Source organism: Antedon bifida, chromosome 6 (genome assembly GCF_963402885.1).
Source record: "Antedon bifida chromosome 6, ecAntBifi1.1, whole genome shotgun sequence".
NCBI classification, from domain to species: Eukaryota; Metazoa; Echinodermata; class Crinoidea; order Comatulida; family Antedonidae; genus Antedon; species Antedon bifida.
In genome coordinates, this window is record NC_136231.1 from 5,289,640 (window position 1) to 5,316,599 (window position 26,960).

At 29.4% G+C, this 26,960-nt stretch overlaps 1 protein-coding gene across 1 annotated transcript in view; it reads left to right on the forward strand.

Annotated features, from left to right (window-relative positions):
* The first annotated feature begins 9,249 nt into the window (after positions 1-9,249).
* LOC144845050 (NACHT and WD repeat domain-containing protein 2-like) overlaps positions 9,250-26,960 on the forward strand; it is a 40,631-nt gene continuing 22,920 nt past the window's right edge. The window contains exons 1-4 of the mRNA XM_078702178.1: positions 9,250-9,502; positions 22,865-23,037; positions 26,108-26,193; positions 26,837-26,953. Of these exons, the coding sequence (XP_078558304.1) occupies positions 22,950-23,037; positions 26,108-26,193; positions 26,837-26,953 (291 nt within the window). The 5' untranslated portion in view covers positions 9,250-9,502; positions 22,865-22,949. The remainder of the gene's footprint in view (positions 9,503-22,864; positions 23,038-26,107; positions 26,194-26,836; positions 26,954-26,960) is intronic.

Consider the following 26,960-nt stretch of genomic DNA (forward strand, 5'->3'; position numbering starts at 1 on the left):
AGTTGACCTTGATGTTTATAACTTATTATGAGAGCTGATGAAATGTAGATATGAATTCATATAAAAAATAAGCCTATCGGATGTTGCGAAGTTATCATATAGCCAGTTGAAGTTAAAAAGTAGTTTTTAAATTTCTTTAGTCAAAGTTATACAAATTTCAAAGAGCGCGCATTGCGCTTCTACGTGCCAAATTCTCTTCCAATTCTTATATTTATTTGCTCAATTCATTATCTTTCGAAATTGTCAACTTCAAGTTTATTTTGATAATTCCATCATATCAAAAAATTTGAACATTGTGTGGTTCCCGTAATTTCACCTATGTTGCACTGTATATAGATATACTGTACACTGTACTGTATAGAGTATATATTCTATGACACATAATATAATAATATAATAATCAACTTTTTACGATCGTATGTTAACGTACGTGCATGTTTAAAAAATGTTAATTTTATTCAAATGATAAAAATGATCACCTATAATTCGTCAAAGTGACGAATTAAATTCTAGTTAGGTGATCATTTAGAATAAAATGATCACCTATTGTTATTGTATGAAATCTTTATTTATTTTTTTTTTTATTTTTTTTTTTTTTATTCTTTCTGTACACTTTTTGTGTACCAAATATCTCAAAAAGTTAAATGTCAATGATTACCAAAATTTCACAATGTCTTTCAAATACTGTAACTTAGTCATAATAAGCTTTTCAGCGTGATCACTCAACCGTGACGTCATTTATACGCCATTTTGTGAAATCACATTATGAATCATATCTCTATAATTCATTATCACATATTAATGAAATTTACTACACGTAAACTTCAGGTAAAGGTAAAAATATTAGCAAATAAAAACTTGCGCGTTTCAAGGTCATTCGCGTGAAATCGCGCGTTAACAATTTAAAAAGCTCAAAATTACGTTTTAATCAATTTAGAGCATAAATTAGGCCATTTGCGTGTTTTAAAAAATTACTGCGCAAAAACGTGTTTTTGCGCGTGCGTACATAGAAAGCTTAAAAAATACCAATTTTTTGTACAAATTGCATCCTAGTCATCTTACTTAGTACATTCACTAAATTTGAGTCCATTCCGACTTAAAATAACGCTATACGAGCACCTTAAAAATGACAAAATGCGCACATTAATTGTACAAAAGTGCTAAAAATGGTAAAAAATAAGGCCTTTTTAAAATGAATATAACTCTTCAGAATGGAAGATGACCCCCATTTTTTTTAACTTATTATGGAAGTTAATGAGTTGTAGATATAAATGTATATACCCATTAGACATACAAAATGGTATGACGTCATCATTTGGCGACATGAATTTTTAAAATAGGGTTTTTTCCCATTTTGTCATAGACCACCATATTCAAAAGAGCGTAACTCGCTTATCTGTGCTCGATTTTTTTTAAATTTTAAATATATTCTACCTCAACCAATTATGTTACTCATGAGTTGCCAATATTTTCATTTCGATGACGTCATCACGTCTTAAAATTTGAATAACGGTGGTTACGTAATTTCACCTACAACGTATAGTTGAATTCCTTACAGCTCTTCTGAATTAAAGTTGACCTTGATGTTTATAACTTATTATGAGAGCTGGTGAAATGTAGATATGAATGCATATACAAATTAAGCCTATCGAATGTTATGAAGTTATCATATGGCCAGTTGAAGCAAAAAAGTAGTTTTTTCATCTCTTTCGTCAAAGTTATACAAATTTCAAAGGGCGCTCACCGCGCTTCTACGTGCCAAATTTTCTTCCAATTGTTATATTTTATTGCTCAATTCATTATCTTTCGATATTGGTATCCACAAGTTTATTTTCATAATGTCATCAGTACCAAAAAGTTAGATCATGATGTGTGTCCGTAATTTCACCAATGCTACACTGTATATAGATGTACAGTATATACTGTACATCATGTATATGGCATATAAATAGGCAAAACTCAGCACTATAAACGCATAATAGGATGGCATACATCAACATTTTCCGATCGTATGTTAACATACGTGCATGTTTATTAATATTAATGTCAATAAAATTATAAAAATGATCACCTATAATTCGTCAAAGTGACGAATTAAATTCTAGTGAGAAATTGTTTTTGTAAAACAAAAAATGTTTCTTCGCAATTTCTTTCTGTACAGATTTTGTGTAACAAATATCTCAAAAAGTTTAATGTCAATGATTACCAAAATTTCTGAATGTCTTTCAAATACTTTAACTTAGTCCTAATAAGCTTTTCAGCGTGATCACTCATCCGTGACGTAATTTAGACGGCATTTTGTGAAATCACATTATCAATCATATCTCCATAGTTCATTATCACATATTAATAAAATTCACTACACGTAAACTTTAGGTCAAGGGTAAAAATATTAACAAATAAAAACACGCGCACACGTAGGGTCATGCGCGTGAAATCGCGCGTTAAAAATTTAAAAAGCTCAAAATTAAGTTTTGATTAATTTAGAGCATGAATTAGGCCATTTGCGTGTTTCAAAAAATTACTGCGCAAAAAAATATTTTGCGCGCGCGATACTTACAAAGCGTAAAAAATGCAATTTTTTTTATAGAAATCGCATTCTACTCACCAGCCTTAGTACATTCACCAAATTTGATTCAGTTCCAACTTAAAATAACGCTATACGAGCAGGTTAAAAATGACAAAATGCGCAAATTAATTGCATCAAAGTGCTGAAAATGATGAAAAATAAGGCCTTTTTAAAATGAATATAAATCTTCAGAATGGCAGGTGACCCCTAATTTTTTTAACTTATTCGGGAAGCCATTTGGTTGTAGATACATATTCATGTACACATTAGACGTACAAAATGGTATGACGTCATCAAATGGCCACTTGAATTTAAAAATTAGTAATTTTTATCTTTTTGTGTGGGTTATCACATTCAATAGAGCGCATCTCCATTATTTGAGCCCGATTTTCGCAAACATTTTAGAATGTGCTTGCTGAATTGATTATCTTTCTCATGGGTTGTAAACATTTTTATTTTGATGACGTCATCACGCGTAAAAACTTGAATAACCTAGGTCGTGTAATTTTAGCTACACCATACATTTGAATATCTAATAGCTCTTCAGAATTAAAGGTGACCTTGAAGATTATAACTTATTATGAAAGCTGTTGAAATGTAGATATGAATTCATATAAAAATTAAGCCTATCGGATGTTGTGATGTTATCATATGGCCAGTTGAAGTTAAAACGTAGTTTTTAGATTTCTTTAGTCGAAGTTATACAAATTTCAATGAGCGCGCATTGCGCTTCTACGTATCAAATTCTCTTCCAATCCTTATATTTATTTGCTCAATTCATTATCTTTCGAAATTGTCATCTTCGAGTTTATTTTGATAATTCCATCATACCAACAAATTTGAACATGATGTGGGTCCCATAATTTTACCTATGCTACACTGTATATAGATATACAGTATATACTGTATATATTGTATATGACACATAATAGGTACAACTCAGCACTATAAGTGTATATGCATCATGTCATAGGATGGCGTACATCAGCTTTTTACGATCGTATGTTAACGTACGTGCATGTTTAAAAAATGTTAATTTCATTAAAATTATAAAAATGATCACCTATAATTCGTCAAAGTGACGAATTAAATTCTAGTTTAGATTTGTTCTTGTATACTGCTCTAATTAATGTACAGCCCTTTGGTCTTTTTTGGAAAAGTGTTTTTTAAATCTACATAGTATAGTAACAAGTGAAATGTGTTTTCTAATTGGCTGGTCTTGTGACACACATTTGTACAGACATAAGAAATACCTTAATGTCTTCAAGTAAAACTGGTACATAAATGTACGATTATTAACAAACTGGAATATTTATATTTTGATTGCCACAAATAAATATCGATCATACTATGATGCTCATCTTAAAGTACTACTACTGTATGTATCGAAATATGCATATATTCAACTAGTTATTATTCAAATTCCAATCCAAATTTTGTAATTATAAATATTTGTTTTCACATGGAAAAATATAAATCTTTTCATATTACGTGTAAAGACTGTCATATTCCATAGTAATAAAAAAAATAGTAAGTAGTAAAAAAAATAATAATTTGACGAAAATTGAACTCATATTGTAGATTAAAAAAAACTACATTTGAAGTTATAAACAATAGTGATTAAGCACACTCGCAGTCATCTTTTGACCGTTTGAGTTGCATCTCAAACGACATCTCACTCACAAGTAAATTAAATTGGATTTTTTCAATATATTTTACCCCTCAAAGTTGATTCTTCTTTCAGGTTTTAGTGCACAATAAGCAGCATATAATCTTTCTGATCTGAAGCCAATTCGTGCACAGAATGTAATTATATTTTGTAGTACAGAATAGTGTTTGCCACTGCTAATAATTAAATAAGGTGATTTATTTTTTCTCCTATCGTTTGTACAATGTCATTTATCAACTGATTCTTCATTATTTCCTTGCAGTAATTTTATTTATTATACTCTTGATATAGTAAGACAAGACAAATAACAAACAGAAGCCTATGTGTAGTGTGTCGTGTCATATTCACATCAGATTGCATACATTGCCTACCTTTTTAGTTTGTGCTATGCTATGCTATGCTTAATTTTACCTCACCAAAAGATGCTGCTATTTTAAGGAGTAAGGAGCGACATCTTCCTTTGTCACTTTCAGCACGTCTGGTGAATAGCTGAGTAAATGGCCACTCTTTTTTTAAGTTACTGTATGGCCATATAAAGACCAACATTAAAAAAATTTAATATATAATAAATTGTCAAATAGGAGGCAAACTTGCTATACAGTATAAAACAGTTAAAAGTTTGGTAAAAACATTTTTTTTCTAAATCCATCAAAATATTATTCACTATCTCCTTCAGAAAGTCTTAGTATTATATTAGCACGATCCTACATATTTGATAGCTCAGTCTGAATTATTATATAATAAGCGTTATAAGACGATCCCTTACTTTTCAAGTGGAGTATAATGTGAAAAGTCTTTTTATTCATACATACAAAATATATTTGTTTCTTTCCAGTCTTCTGCTTTTCAATTCTTACAGTCTTACCGTTTTTGTGAGCATATTGTAATATACAAGCAGAAGAATTCATGTACAAAATATTATTTTTAATAACAGAGAATCCTAACAGCTGATGATATTCCTAATAATAAAGTAAATAAACAAAACATGCATCTGCATTGACATTAGTGCATTAAATAGTTCAACAAAATTGTAAGAAATTTCTATGGGTTATTTCAACGCTCTACTTCAAATATCAAGTCTTGTTATTAAACAACTAGAGTATATCCATCTATAAGTTGTTAAACTGTTTGCTATCATAGTACTTTAAATTCTTTACCTCTTTAAATTTAATTTATAAAGTGTGTCTTCTCGCCTATTTGGCGCTTCTATGCATTCACTGTTTCTTTATAATAGTTATTTTCAGCCATTTATATAACTCGATTTAAATCAATAGTTTTTTACAAATTTTAATCGTAAATATTTTTATTGCTGGAATTTGGTTTTATTTATAAATATAAAAATATATAGATGTTCAATAAATATTAAAGAAAAGATTTAAATCCCATGGATTCCCAGAAAATATAGAGGTTGGAGTCTTACTATCACATAAATAAATGCTTTTTAGTATTGGTACATCTGATTTCAGAGAGAGGGCTAATGTCCATTTATCTGCTGGTAGGTAAAATGGAAGTTAATGTAGATCATTACTACTGTTGGTTTATGTAATTGCAATATTCAATACATTTATATGACATAACAAATCTTTTTGGCCTAAAAATAATTTGTGTGATATTTTTTTTCATAAGTTAGATGATTTGTCGCCAATTCTATAGCTCTGTCTACACTATCAAACTTTATGTGACAAAAAAATGTGATGTGCCCATATATGGACATGATGATGTCATACCTCTACCATATTTGGGCACATCACACTTTTTTTGTCAAACTAGATTTGATAGTGTAGACAGAGCTTAAGATGTTTCTTTTTCCTTCTTTATCTTATCTTATCTTATTTAAAGTTGGGTCCCGAAGGTGTTCCCTCAATAGGGATTCAGTTCTACTGTATAAAAAAATTATTTCATAATAATTTCTTTATATTACAGTAGATTATCAAATTTGAATTTTTAAGCAAGTAACTTACTACTCATAAAAGTATGATTTATAACCTTATAATAATTACTATATTATTGAGATATCAAATAACATGATCTTCATAATTGAAATTGATGCAGACTTCAGGAAGTTGTCTCCATTATTAATTATTGTTTCATAATAACTAAGTGACATTAATTAGTTCAGATAGTTAACGAGCAAGATGTTCATCGGCTTCCTGTGTATTTTTTAGCTATCAATAGCAATTTGTGATGGATTATCTGAATTTTATAGTAGTTTTGTAATTGATATACAGTTGAATCTCCCGTAAGGGACACTATCATGTAAAAACGTCCAATTACGAGAGGCACACACATTTTACACTGCACCTCTGTCTGACATTAGATAAGAATCTGAACAAACAGGCTTTTTAATGATCATCCAATACAAAAGGTATTCACAGAGTGCTTTATATTTCAACATTTTTTTCTGAGTATAGATGTTTTGTCATTTCTTAAATCCCCATGTTGTAAAAAAAATCATAATTCAAATTAATCATATTTTTAAAAAAACACCAATATATTAGAAGAAAACTAAATTAAAACCGTCCTGATGTATTTTGTCTGACATTTTAAGGTTATAGAGTACCAATCAATATGTTAATTTTTACTGTAGCATTGAATTTGTTTTTCCTTTTATTTTCTTTATTCTTTAATTACAGTATAATAAATTGGTATATATCAATTTCTAGTTGTTTTGCTTATATAATTTATGTATTAAAAAATATATTAATTTCATTGTCAACCATTGTTACTATGTATCTAAAATAAAATGCTAAAACTAAAAATAGAATTTCAAAAAAAGACACCTTCCCTACAATTTGTGACGTTTTGTAAAAATAATACATATATATTACTTTAAAAACATTAAACCAGGTCATTCCTTGTCTTAAATGTACGTTTTATGGTAAATTATGATAAAAAGTGAGAAACAATGCACTACCTAAGACTTAGATGGTCTTTAGGCCTAGCCTAGCTAGGCTTAGTTTTGTAGGCCTAGCTGGTAAACATCAGTAACGTACGAACATCGTATGCTAGCTATATACCTAGCCTGACGTTGTATAGTTGCTGCATTAATTGTCTTTCTATTTTCGCCAGACTCCGTTAATACAAATTGGGGAAAACCCGGTATTTTCGCTGAAAAGTTAGGAGTCTTCCATTGGTTTTGGCCTCACGATCGATCGAAAAGTGGGTGAATTACAGAAGAAAAACAAAAATATCAATCCGCATGCAATGCATTTTGGGATTTATAGCGGGCCGCTATAATTATTAGAATCAACTTATTTTTCACATTTTTAACCATTTAAAGACGAAAAAAGTTATCGCAATAGGACCATATAGTATTATTTTTACATTAAATATAGTTTGTGATCTTAAATTAGATCTAAAAAACGTAGGGAAGGTGTCTTTAAATAGTTCTATTAAATTTTGAATTGATTATTTTCTATTCATTCAGTTTAATCATTTGTATGAACGTAATAAATAAATAAATTATATCAGAAAAAAATTGATACTAAAAAACATTTAAAATAGATTGATGGTTCCGCTGTAAAAAATGTACATTACAAATTTGTAAACATGGTACTAGTTATTGCTCCATGTTGTAATTACCATCTGCTTAGGATATACTGAAATAAACTTTGTAAGAAAATCAATTATCTTTGAATAAAAATGAAACATTTTGAATGATGGGTTCAGCCTTGTTACAGTTTTTCTTCCTACAAAAAGTTGTATCAAATCCCCCCTTTTTTTCATTTTATTTTATGTCTTTAGGCACATGTTGCCAAGGATTACCAATAGTAAATAAATTACTGTCCTATCAGATACTATAGGTGGTACTGTAATCCACCTGATACAGGGGCTATTTTGTGAACCAGTCCACTGGGGTAGTCCCCTACTCGTCGCGAAGGATGAACTGGGTTCTTTTAAAGGTGGTCTCTGCTTAAAGTCTATTTTTAGACTTATTTTGACCACCATCCACATTTATACTTAATTAACTATACAGCTCTGCTAACTTTTCTGGCTGATTTACTTATCGTTTTGATTTAGCTTTTCGCTTTTTTTTTTGTATCTCCATTGAGATCCAGCCACTGATACCCACAGCATTGTCATTTTTTCAGTAATTTACCTTTGGATTAATTAACTATAAAGAAATATATTATATATTATTATTTATGGAAAATCAATAAATAACAACAATAAATGCACACAGGTTATAACTGTGTACACTGGACCTACGGTTTATAGTCCTTATCTGAGAAGACTTGTTCCACCATCAGAACTAATTCTTAAATATTTATTGACTTTTATATTTAAGTGAAAATGTATATAAAATAGCTATAATAGTAGTAGTAGTGGTACTGTAAGACGTAAACTTCTAGCTTTAACCCAAACAAAAGTTGATAAAAAAAAAGAAGGTAATTATATTATATTATATATATATTAATTATAAATTACTCCAAAACCTGATTAAAATTCAAAAGAGTGCATTAAACTATGCTATTATTTGTTTTGTATATATTTCTTGACATTAGATTCATGTTCTGACATAGGTTTGTGTTCTTGGAGTTTCAGAATAGAATATTTCTTATCATTGATTGCTTTTTATAATGAGATTTATTCAGATTTGGACGTAAATTTTTTTTTTTGACAAGTGCATGACAAATGAAGTTGCAAATACAGGTTTTGGAATAATCCAATTAACAATAGCCTATTTTATTCCCAATGCAATAATTAACATCTAAAGCATGTTTTTACCAGCCCGTCAATTTATTCCATTAATGAGCATGATAACAAAGTATCAACCACAACTCACACTCAACCTTTTTCCTCCTTGTGTGCGTGTGAATAATAATAAATGCACATATACATGCTAATATCAGGAATCTACCATTATATGATCAATTCTTAATTAGCATAATCTTTGAGAAAAACCACCCCTGTTTTAAGAATGGACTCGGCTGATTCACTCATAATCTAGCAATTAAATATATTAGTTTGTTACTGTATTTGTTGAGCATACACACGCTCTCTCAACCGTCTCACAGTCAAGTAATGATGTGCTATCGTTGATGCTCTGATATTAATGAATGAAAGATAGCATTAGATAACCGAAAAAGACTGAAAGACAACATTTCTCTGCCTTTTGTGTATCGATTTCGATTTTAATTTACTGGGATTTTTCGTCGGAAGGTTGCCATCATTTCTATGATCTGTCTGTGAGATTGATGTTCATATAAATATTCAAGGATTTTTAAATATTAAAAAGAATAACTGTATCACACTAATATAAGGTAATTCATATTATTGTCTTTTTGCATTAAATAATAATATGAGGTAAATAACAATAATAAATTTTAATTGTTCGAAAATGTCTTTTGTACAATGTTTTATTAGATGTACAGTATATACAGTATATAATAATGTATTTAATATTTTAAATATGATAGTATAAAATCTAAACTTAAATATACCATGATGCGCTCAGATGATCTATTATAGGATGATGCAGAGTTTGATTGCGGTCAGGATGACTTGTTTTTCTCTTGTTGCATCCTTTATTATTTAAAGTATATTACTGTATCACTGTGATTAGAGTTGTACTGTAAAGCTCTGTCTATACTATCAAATTCGTTTGACAAAAAAACTGCACTCAAATATTGTAGTGATATACCCAAATATGGTAGTTATGACATCATCATGTCTATACATGGGCACATATAAATATTCATTATTTATATAACGTTAAATAATAACTGTAAACATCCTGTATTCTGTATGTTTAACATTATTCGTGATTATTTAATATCATCATGTCCATACATGGGCACATCACATTTTGTTGTCAAGTTTATACTGTAGTGTAAACAGAGCTTTAGTGCTGCCTTTTTCGTGACCTTTGAAATCAGATTCAAAATGAAATAGAATGATTAAATAAAAGGTATGTTATAAAACAAGTAATAAATGATTTGAATATTGTCATTCAATCAAATCATGAAATTATTCAATATATAAACATTCATTATTTATATAACGTTAAATAATAACTTTAAACATCCTGTTTTCTGTATGTTTAACATTATTTGGGATTATTGAATAATTATATTTATATATTCATCCCACAAACTACAGATAATTGCATAATTGTTTTACATAATTCATCATACTTTAATTATAAGATTTGATTAAAAAATGTTCTTTCTTTTCAAGTACATGGCATCAATGAATTTTATTTACATATCTGTACTGTATAATTAATATAATTCATTAAATTACAATGTTCATCATTGGGAACATAGGTACACACAAATATTGATTTAATTTCAACAATTCGGTTTATTGGATACCAACCACTTTTAATTCTTTTAAATTATTTATTCATTTTTTATAAGCAGAATAATTTCAAGTACTGCTACAGATGGCTCCCTCCCTGATTCCTTCCCTCTTATTTCCATCCATGTATATATTAAAATAGATTATAATTGTGAAGGGTAGATTTCAAAACGGGAAGAAGGGGAGGTGGAGCTTTTGAAAGGTCACTAGCGAAAACATTGGTAATTTATATTCCATCAGTAATATATAGCTATATATAATATAAAGCGTGAACATGTCAACAGTAGGTATTAAATACTAAAGCTTTCTTATATTACATTTGAAGTTTGATTGTGGAAGACAATTTCAAATCCAATTTGCGATTTTTCATTTTGAATATCCTTCATGCGGTAGATTACTCTAGTATAATAATATTTCAGTATTCAATCTGCTGCATGTTGGCTTCAATATTTTTGTACTCAGTGTGGAAGGTAGTAGATTTTATTCTCCGGATTACTATGTACTATTATACTATAATGTTACCTTTTGTACTCAGTGTGGGAACGAGTAGATTTTTTGCTCTAGATTAACTATGTACTATTATACTGTAATGTATTTTAGATTCCAATATTCTGTATGTTGGCGTCAGTGTTACCTTTTGTACTCAGTGTGGGAACGAGTAGATTTTATTCTCTAGATTACTACGTACTATTATACTATAATGTATTTTACAATCTAATATTCTCTATGTTGGCGTCAGTGTTACCTTTTGTACTCAGTGTGGGAACGAGTAGATTTTATGCTCTAGATTAACTATGTACTATTATACTGTACGTATTTTAGAATCCAATATTCTGTTTGTTGGCGTCTTCTGTACTCTGGAAGGAATATATTTTATGCGGTAGATAACTATGTACTATTATAATATTTTAGAATCCATTTATACTGCTGTTACTTCAGTGCTTTCTTTATACTCACATGTGGGAAGGAGCACATTTTAAAATGTTTCAGGTTGAATATCCTTCAAATTATGCAATAGATTACTACCTACACCGCCTACTAGTTTAATTGATTATTAATACCAATTTAATTATTCTTTGCATTATTTGTTGTATCACATTAAAATGTAAACAAGGTTGTTCAAATCAACCTATTGTTAAATGTACCGTGCTACTTTATAGTTCTTGTCCACACTATGTATAGTGTACACCAGAAAATAAATAATAAAACAGGTCTAGACAAAGTTATGTAACTATAATTTATATGTATTGACACTTTTTATGTGTTTGCAGACATAGAATTTTTCATAAAGACATGGCAAGATAAGATATTAAAATACATTTAAAATACTTTAAAATCATTTCTAAGATTACTTATAAAATAAATTTAAAATACTGTAAAACATGCAAAATATTATAACATTAAAAAAAAAACAAATTGATTTGAAAAATTATTCTTTTGAAAATTATCAATTTCTTCTTGCAAATATCAGGTTTTTAAGTATAAAAAAAGGATGATGTTATTTTTATGATATATTTTATTACACTTGGCAGGAAAGTTTTAAATTGCTTCTTAAATTCACAGCCAAGGTTTGAATAAAGTATGTCATCTGAAAATTGCCTACAATTGAAAATATTGTGATGTTATTGGTTATCTGTTTTAGGCATTATTTGATTTCAAATCTAGCATAAAGTTGAACAAATTATAAAACAAACGTCATGTTTTATATAATTTTTTTAATATCGATTGATTTGTTAAAAGATTTTTGCAATGCAAAATCCAGAAATAATTTTGTTATTATTATCTTTATCTTACCTTCATCATAAAACGTCATGAGGTAATTTACCGAATGATGGTGAAATCAAAACAGTATTAGGTTTGGTCTACTGGCATTTCTCCTCCCAACTAGTCATATATTCATAGAAGCACTGATGAAGAAAGTCTACAGTATCTGGTGGTGACTATAGAATGGTCCAGAGACATAACTATACTTTAGAATACGTTTCGAATATTGAAATGTTTTGTTACTAGAAATAGAATGTCTACTTTGTACCGATCTTACCTGGATAAACCGACAATAGCCCTTTCCCCATGAAAAGTAGAAATTTTCATTGAACACCCCTCTCCACAAATGGTATTAGTGTAAATAGTTGGATGTATGATCTTGTATATAGATTAGATTGGCATGTGATGAATTAGTTTATTCATTAAAATTTTATATTTATATTTTTATTTGTTCGGTTTGCTTGCCCTGTCAATTGCGTTCTTAAGAAAACTACTGTTTTATATTTTCTTCTTTACTGTCATTTCGGCTGTATTATGACGTTTTTAATATCTGTCAAGTTTTTGTTTATTGGAATATAAAAAGCTAATTTAATAACTCTAGATAATTTAATTAAGTCTAAATTAAAATACTCTTATAATTTATTTATTATATTTTATTTAGTACAGTACCTGTATTTGAATAATTGAATATCAATGATGACAATAATAATAATGCCCTAATAAATACTCATATAATCAGACTTTGGCAATTTTGAAAAACATTTTTAATTAAATTTAATATGCTATGTCATGTAATAACTGATACAGTATATTTTATTATTCATAGACTACTTACATCATTTCTGGTTTGTGTAATATATTTTATTATTTATGTAAAGTATTTTTGTATACTTTTTGCCCATCGATACAGTACCATTTGAAAGTTTAAGATAATAAATATAAAATATGATAGATATTTTCATTATTATAATTATATGCACGCATGCATCAACAAATCTAGCCATGGAATTTTTAGATTATCTTCAGTACAGTACTTAGAAATCTGAACAAATGGACAAGTCATTTCACACAACGATCGTGTAGATATGTGCGACCTCTTAATCCTCTGAATGACCTCAGTAGAGCTCACGCAAGAGCTTACTAATTAGTCCTAGTGGTAATTTGAAGACTGGAGTAAATGGATAAAAATTGTATATTTTCATCAGATCTGTTGGTAATTAGTTTGTTTTATACTATTAGAAAGAACACTGTATGTGAATGTATATAAATAATGTTATTATTTAGTTATTATCTCCTGACAAGCATGCATTTAGAATGCAAAATGCTGTGAGGTGTCGTGTGTAATATATCTTGGGACACACTCCTCTCCACCTTTTCTAATTCCAAAATTCTGCAGAATTGGTAAGAGTTTTGGTTTAAAAGTAATCTGTTCTCTGAACATCTTGAATTCTAAAGAAAAAATCTTTAAAAAAAATCTTTAGGGAATTTTATATTACTGTATTATTATAATGGTTCATGATTAATCAATAATTATAAAGATTTTATTTCAAATTTTAGTGGAAAACTAATGTTAAAACCCAATCACAAGAAAGAAGCTGAGTTAAGTATAAATTTGAGAGCATTACGTGGAGATGACATGGTTACCTAGGGGGTATTGTTTGTTCAACTTCATTATGATGTGTTCATTGATTTTCTTCAGTATTCTCAGATTTTGCTTGAAGCCAATCAATTAAATCAGCTTTGTTTTCGTTATTAGAATGAAGAGAAATCATGACTTTGTACAGAGGCTATGTTCTTATCATATGTATGAAATCAGGTTTATTAATAACATATTACTGTACGTTTGCTTAAAGACTTTTTTAACAATGTTAATTGCATCGTGCTAAAAATCGTGTGAACATTAAGCTTTAGATCATGAGACGGTATAAAATATAGTTTACATGATGTATGCGTATTCTGTTTATCAATAGATAATGCGGCATCATTAACATCATTAGGTTTCATACCATCATTGATATCAGTATCATTGCTATAGTCATCATCATCAGCCGTTACTGATATCAAAAATCACTATTATCGTTACCTACATCATCAAAATCAGTAACATATCATTATCATACCATTATAGTTGTCACACATATATGTCTGAAGCTGAATTCCTTTTGGACGATTGTACCACAGTAAAATTAGTACTGGTATATATGTGATATAAAGAATATCAATAAATTCAATTTTTTTCTTTTTCATCTCATCATCATTATCGTCATCATCATCTCATCATCATCATCATCATATTTATCAACAATAAAGAGTTTTGACCATCATCATTGTCATTGTAATAACTGTCATCGCCATCACTGTCATTATTGTCATGCTATTGTCATCACTATTATCAATACAGAGTTTTCGATTTGCGACTAACAACAACCAAACTATGTCAGTTCATTTTGTGCATGTGGAGATTTTGGGACGTGTGTCCTCACTCCTCACCTTGACACAGGTTTGATGGTCCAGATGGTCCAGATGAGGGCCGCCGACATCAATTGACCTGAGCTAGGTTGGTCGTCAGTCCACGCAAATCACCATTGCCATCATGATTACCAACGGCAACCATCACTTTGACATCATCAACGTCACTCAAGAAATACTATAGAAATCCTTCACAAGACAACATTCTTAAATTATTCTCTAATATAATCTGTAATCAAATCTAGGGATTGACTCAGGTTAAGTCAGGCTACTATTATTAATAATTATATATATATAATTTAATTGCCCTCCTGTACAATATTCGTTCTAAACAAAGAAATTCAATAGTACCCTGTTTTCATTATCTATATTTACTCTTGCGAATGGCTAATGACTTGAATAAGCAAATATGTTTTGACTGAGTAAATAAGAATTTGTGAAATGAAATTTCAATGTTTATCGAAAACCTACCAGTAACGCATTATTTTCTCTTTATACACACTATTACCAGCATGGAGGAACTTTAAGCTAGTTTAGTGATATGAGAAGAATATTATTTTATTTCATTTTCCAATAACATTTTTATTATATTTACAGTAATTGATTCCTGCAATGGAAACAGTATTAGTCGGGATATAAAATGTATTATTATGGATAGTTCTTTAATATTCATTTTAAGCAATTTCCCAAAATATGCCACCTTGGTCCAATTGTCTGGTGTCATATTCTGAAAAGTTTTTTAAAATTCAATAATAAATTAGGACCTTTGGTTTATGGACATTTTCCGGTTTTCAGACGATACTATTTCAGAAAAAGTTGACTATAACTGGAAATAAAATAAGCAAATCCTACCTTTTAGTAGTAGGCTATGTGCTATCAAGCATGGATTAGAGCAGGCTCTATGACTCACACTGCTGAACAACTTGCATAATATGAAATATCTAATTTTAGAAATATCCATCCAAAATTTTTGAATTTCAAATTACTTTTAATAAATTAAAAATGTTCAAATCCATGGATAAATGTTAAATATTTCTTTATTTTCAGTCTGTTACATTTCACACAATATAAGAGAGTACTTAAAAGATTATAAATAAAAATTTATTATTGATAAATGCAGGTGAAGGTTAGTCCGGTATTCATTCAACATAGGAGAATGAGCAGTTATTAGGAGCACATTGTACCAAGCCTCAGCATTATGTTAAATGAGATTTAATTACAATGAGTAAAATGTATAGTTTCACACATACATATACAGTACGTCTGAAGTTGAATTTCTATTGAGACGATTATACCACAGTAAAATTAGTACCGGTGTGTCAATAGACTATTTTTATATACATTAGAAAAAACATCAATACATTGTAATATGTTGAACATATAGCAATATAGTGTGTTTTCTTTTTTATCTCATCAAATACACAAACATGAAATGGCTATTAAAATGCTTTTAAATGCAAAAATAACAAATGGTTTTTCAGACTAGCATAGAAATTAGATATTTTTAGAATTTTTACGTTTTTTCATTTCTTATTAAACTTGGGTACAATAAATGAAAAGGTCATTTATACAATAATATATCTTACTTATTATCTATACCGATCAAAGTTTAATTGGTATTGCGTTTTTCACGCTACATTTAGCAATTTAGCAGTACATTCAAATAGATGTTACAGAAGAAACAAATAGAAAACACTTATCATGTATCACACTATAATGCACAATTAAAAACTGTGTGCACTAAAGGTATTTAATCTATGTGATACATGACACAAATATATTTCATACCAGCCATACTGATATTAAGCAATAATAATGTATTCCAAATTTCAATGTACTGATATTTATGATATGCATTGAATGACTGGATTGTGTTATATAGTAACTTAACTAAATTATAACATACCTAATTATTATTATTCTTGCCATTTAATTGGTTGATTTTAATAAAGTATCATGTCATCCTCACGATTCGGATTAAATTGAATGTTGAGTTTTTTTGTAAAAATGTCGGGAAACACAATAAAAAACTTGTTAAAAAGCATTCTATTCAGCCTTGTTGAATAGACCAACATCGCCTAGATCCACTTCTTCATAAACATTCATTATTCACTTGCAGAAAGATGTTTTTTCTGTTGCTATTAGTAGCCAAGTACATATTTTCGTAATCTATTGTAATCAAATGTATTCTGCAGAGCGATATGAATAGAACATTAAGGTTGGTACATAAAGGCCAAAAAATACAAATAACCACACTCGTCATTTCTGTACATGTGAGCCAGTTTTTTCCAAACTTATATAATTATTTCTTATTTTGGGGGCTCATTCTTAAGAACATCTCATTAATTTTACCATGGGTGCAATAAATGTAAAGTCAACTTTAATCTTTCAATTTTGGATTTCATTCTATATAATCATTACACTCTAAATTTAACTTAAAAGTAATCCCGTCTTGAAGGAGATTATCATTTTCTATCCCGTTGTTTAAACAAGGCATGGGTTTCGTTTTATTCCTAGATAATTGCTGATTTGATTTGCTGCCAGTAAAATAAATCATTAATATCTCTATTTTACTACAGGTACAACTTTGAAAAGGAAGAATATTTTGTTGAGTTTAAATCTTTCAACACATGCAAATATATTCTCACAATTCAACTCATAAGCATTCATTATTTTAATATTAATCCAACATCTCCTAATCCTAATTTATGTTGGTCGCAATAGAAAGCACACAATGGGAAAATCTGTAGTCAAAGTATATTTTAATTGCCTTAACAATGTACATAATGACTACAAATTTTAATCATATAATGAGGCCTGTGAGAATTCATTATACAAGTCTTTCAATTAATATTTATCGAGGTTAGAGTTTGAAATATTTTAAAATGTGTACAACTACAGTTATTATTATTATTTTGTTTGAACTACTGTAGTATGTAGTACACTGCAGGAAAGACATCACTTTCCCCCCAGACTCTCTATAAATATTGTAACCAATACCACAATAAATGTTATTATTTTACAGCCACAAAAGTGCACCAGAAAAGGATTCACAGAGATAGGCCTACAGTTCCCATTGGCTTCACATAAAACTATCCCCATTATAGGGGTGTCCCATATTAGTGTTTCTACTCTATTTGTTTGTGAAATAACTATCTGTTTAGTAGCAATCTGCAAAAAAATGAGATGTGAAAGCTGTGAGTAATAGATACAGGCCTACGGTGCATATGCATTTTTCCAGATCTATAGTCTAATGTTCTCATTTATACATGATAACGTATGATCTATCTCCAAGTCTGCCAAATACCCAGTACTGTACTATTGCATATATTCAGTAGGTTTATTCCCCCTAAAAACCAAAAAGTAACCATTTTAAATAAAAAGAATCAAATAGAGTTCTTCTTATGAATCCAAAACAATTCTATTTTTATATGTCGATGAAATTGATATTGGTACAATAATGAGGAAAATTAATTGGAGAGGGAGAGCCTCTGGGTATTTTGATTGCAAGTAATTATTACTGCATAAGCACAGCTTTTTTAAGATCAACCTTTCATTTTATAGTTGATGTAGTATAGGCTAAAGCAGATAGAATAAAAATAGTTTTAGAAGATTCAAGATGTTAGAAGTTTATGGTTGGCCCGAAACATGAACAAGAACATGTAAGTTAATATACTCTGAAGTTCACTCCTCACACATGGATAAATATGTAAATCTATTCTAGTTTTTTTTTTCTAGTGTAGCAGTAATATTCTTTCACCTTATTAGTTATTAGTTATGTTGCAGTTTGTAAACTTGATCAATTCTTTTACCTCGGTTATATTGTTATTATAAACATGCTTGATCAGGTGTATTTTGCCTTAAAGACCGCTTTAAACGTTCGCCCATTTCTGCAAGCTTGAATGTTATTAACATATTTCATGCATTTTTAAAGTACAGCTGGTTTAAGCTACGATTGACGTGCAATATCGATCTTAAGCACATTTGATTGATAGTTATATTAAGACATTAATAAATAAAATATAATATTACATTATGATGTATACAGTTTATAAGTACACAGGTGATGTTACGAGGAAGATTAGCAACTTATAGGTAATGCGTGACCATCAGGACAACCATTACCTTGCAAATGGCTCAAATAACAGTTAAAATGTCTCCCAATGGACGCACTGTCCCACTTAGTCAATCTGGCTCTTAACAGCAGTCTGACGCAAGTACCTTTTTTTAACGTTAGTTTTATTTTAAAAACGTGTTTGCCGATGTAACTTACAGTGATGTATTAGACAGACGCCACTTTCTGGTTAGAATTTATGTAATGTATGTAACTGAATACCTTAATCCCTTTCATTTACATGTCCCTTGTGAATTGGTATCAATAACTGATTATTTAACACATTTCTAAATTGGAAGGCGGATGATCCAATTATTTTTTTTTTTGCTGATTTCTTTTTTTCTGGAAGTAATAACATAATAATTAGAATACTCTGTAATATAAGATCATCTTAAAGCCTTTTTTGCATTGGAATTGAAAAATGGTAAATTTAACCAATGTAATTTTACCCAAAGCCACCAATAAATTTGACCATTGTTTGCACAATAATCTCGCTTGGTTATAGTTTTAATACCATAGGTTTTACCAAAATTTATGTTTTAAAGTCATGATTAAAATTCTATAATTTTAAATAAAAAACTTTTGTTTATGTCAAAACTGGCTACTTACTGTAGTAAAATAGTTTGATTAGGATTAAATACCCATCAACTTAATGAGCTTGACTTTATGTTATAATACAATACTGTCATTTAATGTGGTTTTAACGACTTTTGACCTTTTTTAATGGACTTTCAGATGCCAATAAAACAATTTGTCATTTTTTGTTTATTCATTTTACATTATAATCGGAAGACAAGAATAACAATGGAAGCTGCTTTAATTTGACACCAAAGAAAATGATAAATTCAACATGCTTCTAAAATGACAGACATATATTACATACCTAGGATCTGATTGGTCAAATGTTTCCTGCTTAAATAGTTGTTCATTGCAAGAAAGTTCTGATTGAAGTTGAGTTCAGCTTCTACTATAATCCTATGACCAGAGGTAGTATACAAATAATGAATAATTTAAGTTTTTTATATAAATGTAAGTTTTTTTTTCACAGTTTTATCGTGTAGATAAATTTCCTTTTTACATCTGATTCAGTATTACCTGTGAATATACTTTAAAACTGCCAAATGGCAACCTGCATTAATCAGGGTGTTCGGATACTAAGTATTTGGGTCACTGCCCCATGCCCCCACGCAACTCTTAGAAATTTACAGACACGTATCGCTCGACATACGCTCATACAGGGATGAAGGTATGAGTTATTCACGAACGAGTTTACAAATTTTTCAATTTACTAATAACCTTTTGTACTGTGAGGGATTTTCAGAGATGAGGGTGAGGTATTGGGCATGTCGGGGTTGGGGGTTAGCAGTCGGTTAAGAGGGTTCGCCCGAACCATAACCCCCCTCCCCCTGGCTATGGGCCTGTTAATAGATCATTGATTTGATTTGTTGAAACATTTCTGTTACAGTGACAGCATCAAAGAAATGTAAGCTGCTGTGTAGAATATCTTGTGTGTATAGATCATTGTAAAAAAAAATGTTAGTGAGGTTATAACACCTTATTTCAGACTTTGAAGTCCAATTATTTCAAACTTCTATTTCTAAGAATAAAAATTCTAAGAACACGCCGTATGTAGTATAAACTAATCAATGTAAAGTGTTAATGTGAATTTTCACATCTTGATTGATTGAACAATTCCATCTACTGGTACTCCTGACCTTCTCTTAGTAATTACGAGATTTACGATAATAAGGTAAAATAGATAACATTTAATTGCGCTTCCTTGATGATTTAAATGTACTTCCACAAAAGCAATTCATTCATTCAACTCAAGAAAAATTACTATTACTAAGGCCTAGCGATTAACATTTTATTGTTGATTTGTTCAAGTTCTCTCCTTTTGAAAGTTGGTTTTACTGACTTTGCTGGTCTACATTAATCGTGGTTCCCACTGGGACAGAACACAAGGGCTCAGCACAACGAAAGTGAGTTGACCAATCACAAGTTTGGATGAGCTGTTTGTGTCATAATCGGTCAAACTCTACTCTTACATCCTTGTGTCCTTAGCTACTGAAACAGAGCATCAATTTTTTAATGAGTTACCTGTGAATTTCACTATTCTATTAAATTGCTTTGGTTCAATAAAGCATTAATAGCAGATTAATTATATGGTAATTAGAATTTTAGTATTTTCTGCCAGCTGATACTTGACAATATGGCCTATAAAAAAATGAATAGCGAGCTTTCATTTTGGGATATGGTAGACGAATATTAAATCGACCAAATACAGTCCTAAAAATGAATTTAACAGTGTATAATGGGCTTATATGCATGTACAGATTAATCTTTTGTATAAAATAACTAAGGTTAGCTAAGGATAGTTGACATCTTTAAGCAGTAGTTTATAGAATGCGTTTGGTAGGTAATACAGTAGATGAAAATTAAGCTTGGTTAATTGGTATTTAACTACACTTTGAACTGAGTTGAATTTATAACTACAGTCAAGCTGGTATAATGTAATTTTTATTCATGAAGTACACATTCAATATGCTCGGTGTTATTAGCTGTATGGTGTTGTGATATTTGTGAAATCTAATTAATTGTGAAGTACAGATGGGAATAAGAGTAAAAATCAATGCCTAACTCTGCCAGATGATTTAATAAAGTATACAAACAAATGCTGTATGCTCTCCACTACTGTCTATGATATTGAAAATAATCATACTACTACTACTGCTGATGCTACTACTACTATATTACTACTACTACTAGTACTACTACTACTACTACTACTACTACTACTACTACTACTACTACTACTACTACTACTACTACTACTACTTGTACTACTACTACTACTACTACTACTACTACTACTACTACTACTAGTACTACTACTACTACTACTACTTGTACTAGTATTACTAGTACTACTACTACTACTACTACTACAACTTACTACTACTACTACAACTTAATACTACTACTACTACTACTACTAATTATCACTAAATTAAATATAGGAATTTTGTTGCAAGACTTGCAATGGATAAAAACCAATAATCATAATTATCAAGGATGTTGTCATCTTTATCATCAATATCACATTTAAATTTCAAGTTTCATCATTAATATGATCAACATGAAATTCTTGATATGGTCATCGTTGGCGCCGCCTCGCGGAGTGATCATCAATCATGTCAGTATTAGAAATACATCATACGCAACATAAACTTACAGCTGCCTTTTTATATTAACTGAAAATGATAATTAGGCTATTTGTGGTTGAATAATGATTTTATTCTCCTCGTTAGCTTACACATGTTAATTATTTAACTTTATTTACAAAGCAATTCCATCCAGTGTCAATGTCCAAGAGACCTACTTCTATTGTCCTAGATATTACTTATTGATCCTAGTTTTTAATAATACTGTATTGTCTGCATGTTACCATATTTGTCGTACAGTCCAATACTTGATTATAATCCCACTGCTAATTTATGCGTGATCTAAGTATAAGCAATCCCTTTTGTGCCTATATCGACTCTTAAAGATATCAAATAAGTTGAAATGGTTCTAAACACAACTTCTAGACCAAATAAGTTTTGGGTAAAAAAATAATAGTTATATTTACTGTATATACTGTATATATAAGTCCAACCCCTATTTTATTATTATAATTTTGGACTCATTTTTTTTTATCATGACTGATAATAATACCTGTATTAAGGTGTTATGTTTCTCTGGATAGCTAATACATTACTATAATACTTTATTATGGTCACAATTTTAACTCTTTTGTTAGCTCTCTTTATTTCTCTCATTTAGGTTTGTAATTTTGTTTCTTATTTATAAAAAGATTTTTTAATTTAAGACAGACCACAAATTATGTAATTTTAATTCTTGACATTTTTTTATAATAAACTTAAGTAATAAACTGATATTTAAAAAATATTGACACATATTTTGCTTCTTTTAGGCTTTGGTTGAATAGAATCAACATAGGATGCTATTTATTTCACTCTGAGAATTAAACAAACCAGAACTTGGTGTTAGAAGTCAAGATGGAGAAAATATTATGTGGCAGACTGGCTGGGTGCCCGTCACCCCCTTCAAGGGTCGTCAAGATGATAATCAGCTGTAACAAATCAGGTAATGTAGTTCTATTCTAATAATTACAATATTTGTCATTTTAAAATTAAAGTTGGTAGGTAATAAGTAAGGTAGGTAATATATCCTTCATCTCCTGACATCCTATCAATTAATACAAGTGCCTTTGGAAGATTGAAAAAAAACCTGGAGCAAGTTATAAATGTATTTTCAGTTTTGTATTCTTTTGATTTTTTTGTAATGACCTTTCATTGGTTTAAAGTTCTAAACTTAAGAGTCAATGCTCTGAAACAAAACAAAGTTGAAACATTGGAACTATTGTGGTGAACACATACTTTCATACCTTGCTAAATGGCAATTTAATACATTTTGAAATACCCAATGGAACGAAAATCATTAAACGTCTTATATACAATTCCACATAGAACTAAAACTAATCCATCTTCAGGATACTAACAGATCTTGAAATTGTATTTAAGCATGCTTTGCCTTGTACGTTCATTGCATACTGATACAAAATTAAGCAGCATTTATTTAGCCAAAATAAGATTGTAGATTGTTTCTACACAGTATTTCAAATGAATTATGCCAAGTTAAATACAGTAGGTAAAAGATAGAATACAGAAAACCTATAGTTGAAAAATTGAAACGTAAATCTAACTTTCATCTTTCACCTCATGCATTGCCATGATCTTAAACAATCTAATGTTATTATTCACTTTATTTCGTAAATGTCGCTAAAGTGTCAGTGATTTAAACACCTCAATATACACAAACTTGTAACCAGAGTTTCATAGGGATTTTTTTTGTTATCATATAAAGGGCAAAATATTCCTATTTACTATCACTTCTGCTACTGATCTCCAGTTTGAAAAGGGCACTTTAGCAAAAAGAAGGGTTTGTTTGTCAGAATTGATCGATGTGATGCTAGATCAATCCTAAAACATGGTAAATGTAATAGGGTTCTTGTAGATGAACACTAAGTCAAAAGTGAGCTAATTGGTTTTAAAGAAAAGTTACTTAATTGGAATGTGAACAGAATAATGTTTTCATTTTTCATTTATAATATATGGGCTGTTTATTAGAACTATGTTATGTTATATATATAAACTTTATTTTGCAAATAAAATGCATAGCAAAAACATACAAAAGGTATAAAAATACATGAGTATTATAAAAAATCTAATATAAAATGTCAGACCAGCTGACATACAATTTTGAATTCGAAAGCAATTTATCAAAGACAGTTTTTAAACTATAAAATTATTAGACATACTAATACGTAACATAAACTATAAATAGACTAGAATTCACCAGAACTAGGGATACCAAATTTAACAAACATATAGGCACTACAAAATGTACTCATTTTTTTCATTCAATAACATACGCAAAGAATTATTATAACACACTTTAAGGGAATTAAAAGCTTGCTTAGTCAAATGAAACCAAAGAGTACAACAGTAGAAACTCATACAATAAGATTTGAACAAATAAACTGTTGTTGGAAATAAGCATTATACTAAGTACAGGAGTAAAGCATGTTAAATAAGACACAAAAATGAATTAAGCTTCTAATCCACTACAATCTATACCATCTTTATTAAATTAAAAAGAGAATTTAATTATACTCAAAGCAATGATTTCAATCATGTTTTAACCCTAAATAATAATAAATCAACAACTTAAATATTGAATGGAAAAAAGACAAAAATATATTGCTGTTATTAATTGACATACGATTTACAACATTAATCTAGATCACATGATCAACATTAATGCCGACGTTGAGACTAAAATCTGTACTAAAAAAATATATCAATTACATCTTGAAGTTAACGGCTTATGCTTCACTAGTGTGCAGATAAACACGATTTTTGCTAGACTCGTAATTTACAGAAAATTTGCAATTCACAAAATACAGTCCTTGTTTTCAAGCAACAAAAATGTTAATGAAACTTTCATTATTTACAATTCCTATCTTAAATAAAATCTAGACTTTCTGTGCAAGACATTAAACTATATAGATTCTAAATACAACATTTGTTTATATATAAATATATACGTATCTGTTTTGAATTGTTTTAGTTTTAAAAGTCAGGTGTTTGTAATAAACTTGATATGCATTAATAGGCAATTTGGAATTGATTTGATTATTATCAGATTACATATAACTGCTGTCAATGTCCAACATAACATAAACTGACCTACTTTCACTTTTACATATTTTTTCATATGTTTTTTTACTGAATATTTTATACAAATCCTCTGTAGCATCAAAGAGCTGGAAAGCAATATTACAATATTTCAGGATCAAGATTTTTGGTTGCTTTGACATACCATCAGATATGTAAAAGACATACCGATTCCTTTACATATTTCCAAAATCATTCTGAGATACTAGGAAAATCAATAAGATTTTTCAAAAATGTTTGGCGTAGCTACAAATTTCTAATTCTAAAAATTAATGCTAATTTGAACATTAACACTAGATGACAAGCAAAAAATAGTGTGCAATATTATTATTTTGTCAATTACTGCACATCATGTCACCTGAGTAATCCAAATCTTTATAAGTTGACCTCTTTTTTACCTTGCTCATCATTTCACTGTCATTAAGACCAAAAGATGTCATCAAGCTTGGACAAGGTGCTAATTAAAATCCTCATTATAAGATGTGTTGTTATGTTAATAATAATAATTAATTCTGGCTTTCTAGAGCAATTTTAATTTGTTGGGTATAAAATGTTGTAGCTTTAATCTACATGAGCTTTTGAAGCATGACTAAAACAATTTCTTCTTCTTTGGACACCAGCTATTTGTGAAAATAAAAATAAAAGACTGCCACATTTTAAACAAACAAGAAAGTTAACTTTTTAACATTTGACTCCACATGTAGTATAAACATACAAGAGTGTCATTTAAAAATAAATAATCATTTCATTCATACTTTGTTATGCTTAGAGAGTGTAGTGAGTTATTAGGATTGAACCCTGGAACTTGTGATAGGAAGGGAAACATATAAACTACCAGGCTAAAACTCCACAATTTGACCAGTTCTATTAATTATTCCCTAATTTTATTCAACATTTTCTGTTCTTTTGTACTATAGATACTGTTCAGGAAAGACAAATGTTATTAAAGGAAGCATGTCCAGAACTACAAAGATACTGTGAAGAGTATGGTCTTGAGTTTCAGGTATTTAAGAAGCTTAATGCAGATAAATAACCTTTAATTCCCACGCACATGTTGGGTCATTATGCACTTGCATGAAAACCTCTTAAACAAACATTGAGTATGTACTCAGATTGCCCTCCTAAAAAAGTTAACTTTGCTTGGAACGTGCAAAAACCTTTTATTTGTGAACTTCAATGCACAATTGTATCAAAAATGTATATTGCAATGGTAATCTATATTTTGCAAATATACATTCGGTAATTAAAGAACACTCTAAACCTTTCTGTGGTTCTGAGTTCAAATCTGGTTTTGATTTGTACCAGGATTTTTCTGAAATCAAACTTTTTTTTTATTGAAACAAAAGCATTGCTCTTCCAAATTGACAATCAACTAAAAAAAATTGAATATCAACACACTGTTAAAATAATGATATAATTAGTAAATTTTATTTTCATTTTCCCCCTTCGTTTTAAGATACAGTACACTATACTAATGATAAAGAAAACATATTCACAAAAAAAATTCAAAATAAAAAAACTCACAATTATATTTAATTTCATTTTAACGGTATAAGAAAGAAACTCTACACCACCCAGTAACTTATAAATTAATAATAGTCTTAAACAATATTGCATATAAAGCAATTATTCATCATAATTTCTAGCTTGTAGATCTGCACCAAGGACCAAAAGACCTAGCAGCGAATGACCATGAGGCAGCAGCACTACGCATGAACGAGATCCGAGAAGCTCATAGGATCTCTCAAGGGCCTTTTTTTGTGGTAAGTG